We start from the raw sequence: 14,579 nt of genomic DNA, 5'->3' as shown, positions 1-14,579 counted from the left end.
AAGGGGAGTGTCTGGTGGCGGCTGCTAACAGAGGGAATGGAACTTCCCCCACCTCCCGCTCCACCACCCCTACAGCCCAGCCATCTGATCCAGCCACAGAAAGCCAGGTACTCACTCCAGCTTCAGGTAAGAGTTAGCAACTATAGGACCAAATCATGGAGAAACGATTCCACAGGGAATCTGATCAGCTAATGTGGTGAACAAAAAATGGAACCTCTTGTCAACTCCAGTAACAGGGAACTCATGCCAGGATGACGGGCCCAAGACTTGAGGGCTGCTGCTGAGGCCACCTAACTAGACAGGCAAGGAGCTCACTGCCTTCGAGTAAGTCACGTGCTATAGAGACAGGTCAGGATTCGGACTCCGTCTTCTGTGAAATGGTATTAGAAAGTCCTCAAACTGAATATCTGTGGTGTTCAACCTTACATCTACTGAAGATTTTGTTTCTTTGATGCTCTACCATGCCATGGATTTCTAAATCAGAATTCCCCAAATGTTACTCGTGCAAATGAAGGCCATTTTTTCTGTCTTCCATTATGAGCTGGAAAAAGTACAGTGAGTAAAACAAACCTAATCAGATTTAAAGCTAGATTAGACTAAGCCACTGGTTTAGGCTGAGGTTTTCACACTGGAAGTACCTAGTCTGCCCTGCAGGTTAGACCCTTGCCTTCATCCAGAGCCTCAATGGACAGGGACACTCACCTCCATATTCTTGGACCCTAAACTACTGTCGGGACAGTCATTAAAATAATAGCCACTTGGTAGAGAAAACACTGACAATCCTCACTTCTGCTTTTAAAACCAAATGTGACAGCCAGCAGAAAACTGGGACTAGCCAATACCAGCAAATTGATTTGCCTCTGCCTGCCTGGCCACCTGGGGAAATCTTCAAGAAGAAATAATATTCCCAAATTTTTTAGATTTTCAGTAGGTCTAAGAATCATCATCTTGGCCAATATCATGCAGATGTGATGCCCCCCCCAAAAAAGTACGCAAGGGAAGGGGAGGGAGTTCTGGACATTCTTGGGGTTCAGTAAATCCAGGAGACTGATGCCACCATGAAACATAAGGGTCACATGAGAGTAGTCTTCTAGAACATTCTGGAAGAAATGACTGCAGGAAAATTTAGCCCAATGGCCGAGACTTCCTCTCTGTTCAGATACATGTCTGATTGACATTTAGTGTTTGTGGAGCTTCCAGTAAGACTAAAAAAAGAGCACTACAGATAAACACAAGCTGGCCATTAAGCCACTTGTGCCTTCTGGGCACTTTCGGGGCCGCAAATCTGAATTCCGCACATTGAAGGGTATGTCCACGTCAGAGTGACAAGTCAGTCTGAGGCATGAAATCATTCTTGGTGGCACTGCTCATTCTGAGGAAAGATTCCCTCCTTAAGGAAGGGAACTTTAATTGTCAAAGTTGCTCTGAAGCAGCCAAAAGACAGATAAAACAGTCAAGATATTTTTAGTCTTTCCTTTCACCACTACAAAGAAATCTTTTCAAGTTTGGCAAAGACATTATATTACAGGGGATTATAGAGGGTCACATCTTCCATGTGAAGAAACCAGCCCTCTCCAAAGGCTCCTGACGTCCAGACACAAGGTCCCCCAAGGACAGCGGCACAGTAGGGAAATCTGTTAATGCTAGCATCCCTCCTGCCAAGGGGTCACTTTATACCTGTCTAATAAATCTACGAAAAAGCCAGTATCATTCCAGCAACTTCCTATTCTAACCACATTATGACACCTGCCTCAAGAAATGAGAACTTGATATTCTTTTCTAAATGCATTCATAAAATGTCACTGCCAAACCTCATCAACCACCTAATGTCCATCAATGTCTAACAAATGGTGAAGTTTCTGTTTCCAACTTAATGGTCCATTTATTGAATAGTTGCTGTCCTAATTTAGGGACCACTAGGGACACTGAAATTACCTGATTGGCCTGCCAAAATGACCTCATCATTTCTTTCCCATTGAATCCCCACAGCTGTCAATTCTACTTTTATTTAAGTTTCTGAGGGTCCCTAAGAAAGACAGCTAAATAAGGAGAGTATAAGGTCAAGGATGTCAACGGAAGTTCAGCTTACTAATAGGGTGGTTGAAGAGGGTAACGACATCACAGATGTGTACATAAGATAACAACGGCCGGCCTGGCTGGATCTTAGAGAACATAAAGAGAACAGTGATATTTTTCTAACATTTCTCATCTTAGTCACCAACATGGTTGAGGTCATGCAGCCCACTGGGAGGTTGGTGAGTTCTGACCTCACAGCTGCTCTCAGGTAGATCTTTGCCCACAGAGCTCTTCATCCTCTCAAGAAGGGTTCTGATGCCAAAGGCCCTTTATGGCTCAATGCCTGTTTTGCATCCTTTGTTATTCCATTCTGATTCATAATTTAGGTTATTTGCCCATTAAAATCTGAGAGCTGAAACAGTTAACAGTCATCCTCACGGGCTCAAACAGGGTCTCTAGAGCAGGTGGGTCGAGGAGGAAGTCAGCATGGTGAAGTGCTGAGGAAAAACACAAGTTCTAATTGTAAAGGTATGAGAGGTGAAACTCATGTCCTCCATGCCTGTTAACTTTGATGGTTCAATTATCCTTAAAACTCAGTCCCAGGACTCAAGCAAGGAGGCCTGTAAACAACTCCAGCCTCCTACCTGATACCTTTGCAGGGTCCAAGCCCTCAGTCCACATACTGCCACGTAACTCTTTTTTTTTTTTAAAGATTTTATTTATTTATATGACAGAGAGAGAGACAGCCAGCGAGAGAGGGAACACAAGCAGGGGAAGTGGGAGAGGAAGAAGCAGGCTCATAGCGGAGGAGCCTGACGTGGGGCTCGATCCCAGAACGCTGGGATCACGCCCTGAGCCGAAGGCAGACGCTTAACCGCTGTGCCACCCAGGCGCCCATGCCACGTAACTCTTAAATGGAGAATGCCAAAGTGTTATCTACCACACCCCACCCGTAGCCCCGTGCCGAACAAAACACCTCGTGAGGGGGTACAGTAACTCCGCAGCTTTGAAGATCCCTGCTTTGCCTTGTCAAAGTTGAAGTGGTTTGAAACAAGGGTCCTCACACCATGTGGTCCAGGGCCAACCAGGAGAGGATGATGCCTCCAAAGGCCTCTGTGTCCCCTCATCTGCCTCTACCAGAGAGCACTAGATTAAAGAACATCATGCTGTAATTTTTGAAGCATTGTCAGGAAGGGGAAATCGTGCCAGGAATTAGAGCATATTTTGCTCTTATGTTACAAAAGCGTCTGCCCTCAAATCCAAAAGGAGAGTCCATCACCTGTCACCCTGCTGGGACAGGAGTTAAGAGTACCAGAAGGCTGCTCACTTCCATACTGAGCCCAGTCTGAGCCCTGTGACATTCTCTCCCCAACTCTCCATCGATTTCCTAGCACAGGTTACGGCCTGCATCTCTCTCCACTAGAAAATCAGCAACTCTGAAAGGAAGGACCAACTCTGACGGCTTATTTATTCTATCCCCTCCAGTGCCCAGGATCATGTCGCACACAGACAGTACCCCAAAGGGCTCGTGGCATAAATGCATTAGGACTCTGTGTAGCTCCCGCCTTCTGAAGCCTTGCCTGTAAGCTTTAAAAGAGCCAGCTGGGTTTCTTTCAAGTTTCCCCTTAGGAGAATTGCCCGAGGCTCTCTGGCGCCACATAGTAAGCGCTTCGTGTGATCCAGGAGCTGCTCGATTTTGTGCATATTATTCGTTTCTTATATCAACCCTACGTGGCAAGTTATATTTTATCCCCATTTTACAGATGAAGAAACTAAGACACAAAGGGATTAAGTAAATGCCGCAAACTATGGAGCTGTGATTTACACCTAAGATCTCTGGCTCAAGAGACCTGACCTTAACCACAGCACACACACACCCTCGCCCTTCTACCCTTTCCAATACGTCAGCAGCATCATAACCTTCAACGGTGAACGTAAACATCTTAACTGCTGACTACTTCACTTTGCAATGGACTTGGTTCAGAAAGTTAGAGGTGGCAGGACTTTTCTAGAAGGGAGGAGTCAAAACCACGATTGACAAACAATATTCTTTCCTCTTCTTTCCTGAGAAAGCCTACCTTCAAGCCTATCACTCAGCACCTCTTCAGCCCACAGACAAAGGGTGGGTTCACATGGCCATGTGAGAACTCCCAGCTTAGAGACACCCAGTGAACATCCTCCTACCCCACCCAGAAAAGGAAGCCTCCTGAGCCCTGAGTTAGACATTTTGAATGAGAATTCTACAGGGAGCATAGGGAGAAACCTGCCCCTAATTTAACCAGGATCTCTAACATCCGAGAATCATTCGGACCTTGAGGATGTGCGTGTTTCTTCTTGGAGCACTTGATCCAAAGTTTGCCTCCATTCCATTTTCCAACTTCTACACTGAGCCCTTCCTCAAGGCCACTGGCACCTGGTGGTGAGTGAGGGTGCCATTTGGTGACACGAGACTGTAGGGAGATGATGGAAACGCTCTCTGGGTGCTCTCCTGCAGATATGACCTACCTCACAGGCACGTGGCCACCGGGTCCCCATTTAGATGCTTACACTTGTGGTCAGGGCTATGAGCCCAGAGGCATGGAACGCAGAGGTGTGCTAACCAGTAAAAGTCCACCTCTGATTGCTCATGAATGCCGTCTGTTTGCTGTTAATTCAAGAGCACTACTCAGTCGCTCTCATATATTTCCCAGAGATGAAGAATGGTACCCAGGAGGTCTGGGGTGAGCCAGACGTTGAGATACTACAAGCCTGCATTTCCTGCTATCAGTTCTCCGCTCACAAGGTCCAAGTAATGACACAAGTGCTTTAGCCCGTTATTCAGACTCACCAGTTGTGCGCCGCTGAGCAAACGGCAGAGCAGGCCAAGGTCTACATCTCCCAAAGCTCTACTGTCCTTTTTTTACACCGAACACTCTTCCTTGACCCAGCTTTAATGATTCCCTAGCTAAGAGCTGCTGGCACATATTGGCTGACTTTTCTCCCTTCTTTTACCTCACCTGGTGGCCTTGTAAAAGGAGGAAGCTTTCCCCAGGCGTAATTTGTTTCAAAAATTATTTTTGAGACAAAAAGGAAAAGTCCCAAAAAAAAAGAAAAAGAAAGCCATTGAAATTATTTGATCTCAAATGACCTTTATCAAAGTTTGACCAATTAAAAAGAAGTCTTCAAGCCCAGGAGAAAATGAGGAAAGGCGCACTTATACCTAACCTCGCTTTCCTCCCTATGGCCCAACTCAAGTGGGAACTGAACCCAGGGTCACCTTCCACGGGACGACAGGGCCTTATCAGGGTTTTGCCTTATGTTCTGCAGTAGATACAGTAATTTTTACAGACTCCTCTTCTGCCAGACAATAACAACCTGAAGGAGGTAACACAGAGAGCATTAAATGCCTCAAACCACATCTTCTGGGGAATCCCAAGGCCAGCTCAGGCTCATCAGGTGCCTCCCATGGGTGAGAAGAAGGAGCAGTGTCGCTGTATCCTCATCCAGGTCGTCACCGGAAGATGCTATGTAGAGCCCCACTGATAAAGGATGGGAAACCTGACCATCAGTCCCTTAAGATACAGGTCTATCTCCATGGTCCCCAGCTTTTTCTGACACTTCTGGGACCCTGCTGGGACACACAAGATCTGATCTCCCCACCCCGTGGTCAGGTTCCATCTCCCACTGCCTCTCACTACTCCCCAACTAGGACGTGGTGACGAGAAAGGAAGCAGGGACTACTTAAGGATGTCTCCTGGGTACACCAGCATCCTGGTTCGGAAATAGGGCTTCAAGATTCGAACAGGGTCAACTAAAATGCTGAAAAATTCAAACTAGCTATTTGATACATAAATCAAAATGAGACATGGTTGAATTCACTTTTCTTACTGAATTTATGTGAGATGTTTTATTTGTCCCTACATTTAACTTGTGCATTCTGAATTTAATGTAGCTACCTACGGCCAGAACTAATCTGCAGTCCAATTTTGTAAATAATGAAGCTAAACATTACAAAGAAGGGCCATTTATAAAATGTCTGTAAGTTTTATGGTTTCCAGGTAACTAGAATTTCAGGTTTTCAGGCACTAGATTTAGTGCCATAGGACATTTGACAATGCAAATGAACTGAAAAAAAGTTTTTTCCAGCATAGTACAGATTCCCAATGTCTGAACCTGAGATGCTGGGTGTTTTTAAAAAATTACAACTATCACTTTTTTTTATTTCAATAGATAGGTTCTATGGCATTCGAACCATAGTAAATCATGTTACACTAATAACCAGAACAATTAAAGTAGATGATTACCATGCTGAAGCATATCAAAAGAACATTATCAAGCCATCTGACTTAGAAATGTTATGTTGAACACAGTCATAATTGGGGAAATTTTACCTGCAAAAACCCCTGTAATTGATCATCTGCTGAACCAATACTCTATCTCCCGGGTGACATCTCACTCTAGGACTCCTGAACGGGGCTGAATGTGAACATCAATTAACCAGACAGTGGCTACAGGTGAACATCTGCTCTAGAAAAGGAACTGGGCTTCAGAAAGTTTCCCTCTCTGCTCTCGTCTGATTAGTGTACCAGGGTGAGGGGTAAGATTGGTGCTTAGGTGCAAGTGATAGCAGTGACCTAGAAGGGACCCACACGAGTTCATTAACAGGGGTCGGCAGACTCACCCGGCGGCCCACAGTTCAGTCCTCAAAGACCAAAGTAGCCCTTGGGTGGCACGCCAGGGCCAGAGAAGATGTGGCCAATACTTGCTCCCTAAAGGGGCATCTTCTGGATCATTTCAGGCTCACATGAAACAACCGCACAACTCAACTGTGCACAAGAGCCACAAGGGAAACCTCAGGGAGTTCAGAGTAGTATCAGACTCTATGATCTCCACACGCATGGCAATAAAAAGAGAATTTTTTTAATGTATGAGGAAAAAGTCCTCTACGTCTGGAAATTAACCTGTGATTTAAAAATGAAATCCAAAGGGAAACTGTAAAATATTGATACCTGAATATCGATGAACATACTAGCTGTCAAAATTTCTTGGAATATGGCTAAAGCAGAGAGAAGTGTAGAGCTTTAAGTAAATTACCAACATACAAGAAATACTGAAAACAAATCATAAAAAAACAAAACTCAGGAAAATGGACCAATGAGCAACAGAGCATATCCAACATGTGTTTCTTTAAATTCTAACTCTACTGAGATAGCTTATTTTTTTTCCAGATGTGAATGTCGTAAGACGCATATCTACATGGTTGGGAAAAGCCGGGCAGATTACGACACAATGATACATCAGTGTGTTGTACACCTATTTAAACCACTCCCACTAAATCTCCTAAATAGGAAAAAACTGAATTCAATAGAAAATATATTTGGTTAGGCAGCACCTCACATAAAAGTGCAAGAGAAAGGCTGTCTGGGTTCAGTTAGCAGCTTCTGTCCATGATGGAGGATTCTCTGGTTATAGTTTGGCAAAAGCATTTTAAAGAGAGACCTGCACCCACCTACAGATGCCAGTTTAATATGTCTTGTACATATTTTGTTTCCAGCTAGGAAGAACTCTGAGGAGCCCCTTCATGAAATTTGTAGCCCATGCAGTTTCTTTTACAATCTTTTTGGGATTATTAGTTGTGAATGCATCAGACCGCTTTGAAGGCGTTAAAAACCTGCCCAACGAAACCTTCACAGACTACCCGAAACAGATCTTCAGAGTGAAAACCACACAATTCTCCTGGACAGAAATGCTCATCATGAAGTGGGTCTTAGGTAAGCAGTCACTCTGTCATTTATTCTCTCCTCCTCTACTAATAATAGGACATTATTTTTTTTTTTTTTTTTTTTTTTTTTTTTTTTTTAACAATCTTTGTTTTTCCTTTTTATTTATTTATTTAATTGATTGATTTTTTATTCCAGTATAGTTAACATATAGTATGATAGTAGTTTCAGGTGTGCACTATAATGAGTCAACACTTCTATACATTACTCAGTGCTCATCATGACAAGTGTGCTCTTGAATCCATCACCTATTTTATACACACGCTCCCGCCTCCTCACCCCCCTGCCCTGACACTGCCCTCTGGTAACCATCAGTTTGTTCTCTGTATTTAAGAGTCTGGGTGGTTTTGTTTTTTTGTGTTTTTTTTGTCTCATTTTTTCTTTGCCCGTTTGTTTTGTTTCTTTTTTTTTTTTTTTTTTTTTTTTTTTTTATTATTAATAATGATTTTTTATTATATTATGTTAGTCACCATACAGTACATCCCCGGTTTTCGATGTAAGGCTCGATGATTCATTAGTTGTGTATAACACCCAGTGCACCATGCAATATGTGCCCTCCTTACTACCCATCACCGGTCTATCCCATTCCCCCACCCCCCTCCCCTCTGTAGCCCTCAGTTTGTTTCTCATAGTCCATAGTCTCTCATGTTTCATTCCCCCTTCTGATTACCCCCCCTTTCTTTATCCCTTTCTTCCCCTACTGATCATTCTAGTTCTTATGTTCCATAGATGAGAGAAATCATATGATAGTTGTCTTTCTCTGCTTGACTTATTTCACTAAGCATTATCTCCTCCAGTGCCGTCCATGTTGTAGCAAATGTTGAGAACTCATTCTTTCTGATTGCTGAGTAATATTCCATTGTATATATGGACCACAACTTCTTAATCCAGTCATCTGTTGAAGGGCATCTCGGCTCCTTCCACGATTTAGCTATTGTGGACATTGCTGCTATGAACATTGGGGTGCATATGGCCCTTCTCTTCACTACGTCTGTATCTTTGGGGTAAACACCCAGTAGTGCAATGGCTGGATCATAGGGTAGCTCAATTTTTAACTTTTTAAGGGACCTCCACACGGTTTTCCAGAGTGGCTGTACCAACTTGCATTCCCACCAACAATGTAGGAGGGATCCCCTTTCTCCACATCCTCTCCAACAATTGTTGTTTCTTGCCTTGTCTATTTTTGCCATTCTAACTGGCGTAAGGTGGTATCTCAGTGTGGTTTTGATTTGAATTTCCTTGATGGCTAATGATTTTGAACATTTTTTCATGTGTCTGTTAGCCATTTGTATGTCTTCATTGGAAAAGTGTCTGTTCATATCTTCTGCCCATTTTTTGATTTGTTTATTTGTTTCTCGTGTATTGAGTTTGAGAAGTTCTTTGTAGATCTTGGATACCAGTCCTTTATCTGTAGTGTCATTTGCAAATATATTCTCCCATTCCGTGGGCTGCCTCTTAGTTTTTCTGACTGTTTCCTTGGATGTGCAGAAACTTTTAATCTTGATGAAGTCCCATAAATTCATTTTATCTTTTGTTTCTTTTGCCTTTGGGGATGTGTCATGAAAAAGGTTGCTTAGGCTGATGTCGTAGAGGTTGCTGCCTATGTTCTCCTCTAGAATTTTGATGGATTCCTGTCTCACATCGAGGTCTTTCATCCATTTGGAGTTTATTTTTGTGTATGGTGTGAGATAGTGGTCAAGTTTCATTCTTTTGCACGTAGCTGTCCAATTTTCCCAGCACCATTTATTGAAGAGACTGTCTTTTTCCCACCGGATGTTTTTTCCTGCTTTATCAAATATTAGTTGCCCAAAGAGCTGAGGGTCCATTTCTGGGCTCTCTATTCTGTTCCATTGGTCTATGTGTCTGTTTTTGTGCCAGTACCATGCTGTCTTTGTGATCACAGCTTTGTAGTACAGCTCGAAATCCGGCATTGTGATGCCCCCAGCTTTGTTTTTCCTTTTCAACAGTTCCTTGGAGATTCGGGGTCTTTTCTGGTTCCATACAAATTTAAGGACTATTTGTTCCAGTTCTTTGAAAAACGTTCTCGGTATTTTGATCGGGATAGCATTGAAAGTGTAGATTGCTCTGGGTAGCATGGACATTTTAACTATGTTAATTCTTCCGATCCATGAGCATGGAATATCTTTCCATCTTTTTATGTCTTCCTCAATGTCTTTTAAGAGTGATTTATAGTTTCTAGAATAAAGGTCCTTTACATCTCTGGTTAAGTTAATTCCAAGGTAACGTATGGTTTTTGGTGCTATTGTAAATGGGATGGATTCCCTGATTTCTCTTTCTTCGTTCTCGTTATTCGTGTACAGAAATGCAACTGATTTCTGAGCATTGATTTTGTATCCCGCCACGTTACTGAATTGCTCTATAACTTCTAATAGTTTGGGAGTGGCTTCTTTTGGGTTTTCCATATAGAGTATCATGTCGTCTGCGAAGAGAGACATTTTGACTTCTTCTTTGCCGATTTGAATACCTTTGATCCCTTTTTGTTGTCTGATTGCTGTTGCAAGGACTTCTAGTACTATGTTGAATAATAGTGGCGAGAGTGGGCATCCTTGTCGTGTTCCTGATCTTAAGGGAAAGGCTTCCAGCTTTTCCCCATTGAGAATAATATTTGCAGTAGGCTTTTCATAGATGGCTTTTATGAGATTGAGAAATGTACCTTCTATTCCTACACTCTGAAGGGTTTTAATCAGGAAAGGATGCTGTATTTTGTCAAATGCTTTTTCGGCATCGATTGAGAGGATCATATGGTTCTTGAGTCTTTTCTTGTTGATATGATGTATCACGCTGATTGATTTGCGAATATTGAACCACGCTTGCATCCCAGGTATGAATCCCACTTGATCGTGGTGGATAATCCTTTTAATGAACTGTTGGATTCTATTAGCAAGTATCTTGTTGAGGATTTTGGCGTCCATATTCATTAGGGAAATCGGTCTGTAATTCTCCTTTTTGAGGGGGTCTTTGCCTGGTTTGGGGATCAATGTAATATTGGCCTCATAGAATGAGTTTGGTAGCTTTCCTTCTGTTTCTATTTTTTGAAAAAGCTTTAGGAGAATAGGTATTATTTCTTCTTTGAATGTTTGGTAGAATTCCCCAGGAAAACCGTCCGGGCCTGGAGTTTTGTTATTTGGAAGGTTGTTTATCACTGACTCAATTTCTTCATAATTAATTGGCCTGTTTAAGAAATCAATTTCTTCCGGTTTCAATCTTGGTAGTTTATAGGTTTCCAGGAAGGATTCCATCTCTTCCAGATTGCTTAGTTTATTGGCATATAGCTGTTGATAAAAATTTCTAATAATCCTTCCAATTTCAATGGTGTTCGTCGTGACCTCTCCTTTTTCATTCATAATTTTAATAATCTGGGTCCTTTCTCTTTTCTTTTGGATAAGTCTTGCCAGTGGTCTGTCAATTTTATTGATTCTCTCCAAGAACCAGCTTCTAGTCCTGTTGATCTGCTCTACTGTACTTCTGGTTTCTGCTTGATTGATTTCAGCTTTAATTTTGGTCAACTGCTTCCTTGTGCGTGGATTAGGCCTGTCCCTCTGTTGCTGTTCCAGCTTCTTGAGGTGAGAATATAAAAACTGCATTTTAGATTTTTCTATTCTTTTGAGTGAGGCTTGGATGGCTATGTATTTCCCCCTTAGGACTGCCTTTGCAGTATCCCATAGGTTTTGGACTGTTGTATTTTCATTCTCATTGGTCTCCATAAATTGTTTAATTTGTTTTTTGATTTCCTGGTTTATCGAGTCATTCCTGAGCAGGATGGTTCTTAGTCTCCAAGTGTTTGAGTTTCTTCCAAATTTTTCCTTGTGGTTGAGTTCCAATTTCAGAGCGTTGTGGTCTGAGAATATGCAGGGGATAATTTCAATCTTTTGGTATCGGCTGAGACCTGTTTTGTGTCCCAGAACATGGTCTATTCTTGAAAATGTTCCATGGGCATTAGAATAGAATGAGTATTCTTTGGTTCTGGGGTGTAGTGTTCTATATATATCTAAGAGGTCCAACTCGTCGAGTATGGCATTCAAAGCCTTTGATTCTTTGCTTAGTTTTTGCCAGGGTGTTCTGTCTATTTCTGAGAGTGGAGTGTTGAGGTCCCCTACTATTAATGTATTTTTATCTATATGTCTCTTTATTCTGGTTAAGAGTTGCCTTGTGTATCTTGCTGCTCCCCTGTTGGGGGCATATATATTTATAATTGTCATATCCACTTGTTGAATACTTCCTTTAAGAATAATATAGTGCCCTTCTGCATCTCTAACTATAGTCTGTAGTTTAAAATCCAATTTATCTGATATGAGAATTGCTACCCCAGCTTTCTTTTGAGGTCCATTTGCGTGAAAGATGGTACTCCATCCCCTTACTCTCAGTCTGAATGCATCTTTGGGTTCGAAATGAGTCTCTTGTAGACAGCAAATGGATGGGTCATTTCTTTTTATCCAATCTGCAACCCTGTGGCGTTTGAAACCAGAATTTAAACCATTAATGTTCAGGCTGAGAACTGAGAGATATGCTTTTAATTCTGCCATGTTGTCAGTAAAGTCTTTGTTTGTATTGGCTGTGACTTTCTGTTTTGTATCACTCTTGGGGCCTTTTTACTTTTATAGAACCCCCCGTAATACCTCCTGTAGGGCTGGTTTCGTGGTTACGAAATTGGCTAGTGACTGTCGATTCTGAAATGTCTTTATTTCTCCATCAATTCTGAATGACAGCCTTGCTGGATAAAGGATCCTTGGCTGCATGTTTTTCTCTGAAAGAGCTTTAAAAATGCTCCCCCAACCCTTTCTCTCATTCCAGGTCTGTGTAGACAGGTCTGATGTAATTCTGATGCCTTTGCCTTGGTACGTGAGAAATTTCTTTGCCCTGGCCGCTTTCAATACTGTATCCTTGGATCTCATATTTGCGAGTTGCACTATGACGTGACGTGGTGTAGGTCTGTCATGGTTGAGCTTGGGAGGGGTCCTCTCTGCCTCTTGGACACGAATTTTTGTTTCCCTTGCTAGATTAGGGAAGTTTTCAGCTACAATTTGTTCAAATATCTCTTCTAGACCTCTGTTTTTCTCCACCCCCTCGGGGATGCCGATGATTCTAACATTGGATCGTTTCGTTGAGTCAGTAATCTCCCGTAGCCAACATTCGTGGGCGTGGATTTTTTTAAGACCATCTTCTATTTTTAATTTTTCCTCTATTAACCCATCCTCCAATTCACTAACCCTTTCCTCCGCTTCCGTGACCCTGGCCGTCAGAGCCTCTAGTTTTGCCTGCATTTGGCTCATAGAATTTTTAATTTCTGTCAAATTCGCTCTCATTTCCTCCCTTAGGGATTGTATATTCTCAGTAATATTTTCCTGAATACTTTTTTCAAGTCTACTCATTATCTTGACCATTGTTACTCTGAATTCCATTTCTGATAATTTGGTTACATCCATATCCGTTACTTCTGTGGCAGAGGCCCCTGACTCACTGTCCTTTCTTTGCTGGGGGGGGCTTCTCCTTCTTGTCATTCTGATGAAGAGAGGTTGCGGGGTTTCCAGAGCCCAAAATTATTGACTGGGTCCCAGGCCGTGCCCCTTGTTTTATAGGGATCTTAGAGATGTGGGCTTCTTCTTTAAAGATTTTATTTATTTACTTATCTGAGAGAGGGAGACAGACAGCAAGAACGAAACAGAAGCAGGGGAGTGAGAGAGGAAGAAGCAGGCTCCCAGCGGAGGAGCCCGATGAGGGACTCCTTTCCGGAACGCTGGGATCACGCCCTAAGCTGAAGGCAGGCGCTCAATGACTGCGCCACCCAGGCGCCTGGGTTGTGGGCTTCTTGATTTTTCAGCCTGCCTTCTGTGTTCTGGGGGAGGGGCCTGCCGCGCCGATACTCAGGCAACCCTGTTTGGGTAGAGTCTCCGTGCCCCTGCGAGGGAGGATGGGGATGGGCACTCTCTGAGCCGGTATTTCCAGGCTTTTGTTCTCTGGCGGCTTTCCCTGGCGGCCGGCTATGCCTCTTCTGAGGGTCAGAGCAGCAGCGGCTGCATTGTCGCAGAACAGAGGGATTGCAGCCCGTTCTCCACTGATGTTCTGGCCACTTTAACTCTGTTACTGTTGGTGCTGCTCAACCCTGCGGCGTCCCGGGATGTGCGCACCAACTCGGCGACCCTGCCCTCACTTCCAGGGCCGGCGCGTCTCTGTCCTTTGTGTTTCTAATGCCGCCAGCCACCGGCCGCCCCGTCTCTGTCCTTTGTGTTTCTAATGCCGCCAGCCACCGGCCGCCCCGCGCGTTCCCGGGTCTCCCGGTCTCAGTCTATGCCCGGTGAGCACACCGGAGTTTCGTGAGAAGCCTGGTGGCGCGCGCACCCGGTTCAGGGTCTCAGTCTGCTGTTTCGCGGGTGCCGACCGCGAGTCCGCCCGCTCCCCCGTGCAGGTGGCCCGCCAGCCGCCAGCCGCCAGCCGCCCCGCGCGCGCTCCGGGAGTTCCCGGTCTCAGTCTGGATCCCGTGAGCACACCGGGATTCCGGTGTTCCGGGAGATGCCTGGTGGCGCGCGCGTTCACGGCTCACCGGTCTCAGTCCGCTCTCTCGCGGGTACCCTCTGTGTGTCTTCCCGCTCCCCCGTGCAGGTGGCTGCCGCTTCCCGGCGCCCAAACACGGCGGCTCCCTCCCCCTTCCGTTTATCTTCCGATATCCGTGCACGGTTTACAGCTCCCCTCTTGGTACCTCAATACTCAGCGCTGGAGATGTTCATTTGTAGAGATCCAGATGCATCATCCTGCGTCTCAGGCTGATTCCGTGGTTATTTAGGCTGG

General features: G+C 44.0%; 1 protein-coding gene across 1 annotated transcript in view; it reads left to right on the top strand.

Moving 5' to 3' along the window:
• Positions 1-14,579, top strand: part of TRPC7 (transient receptor potential cation channel subfamily C member 7) — a 160,990-nt gene that overhangs the window by 100,569 nt on the left and 45,842 nt on the right. The window contains exon 5 of the mRNA XM_026508042.3: positions 7,550-7,766. Coding sequence (XP_026363827.2) covers positions 7,550-7,766 — 217 coding nt within the window. The remainder of the gene's footprint in view (positions 1-7,549; positions 7,767-14,579) is intronic.

The sequence above is a fragment of the Ursus arctos genome, unplaced genomic scaffold, assembly GCF_023065955.2.
Source record: "Ursus arctos isolate Adak ecotype North America unplaced genomic scaffold, UrsArc2.0 scaffold_5, whole genome shotgun sequence".
Taxonomy (NCBI): domain Eukaryota; kingdom Metazoa; phylum Chordata; class Mammalia; order Carnivora; family Ursidae; genus Ursus; species Ursus arctos.
This window is presented reverse-complemented; position numbering and strand designations above follow the sequence as displayed.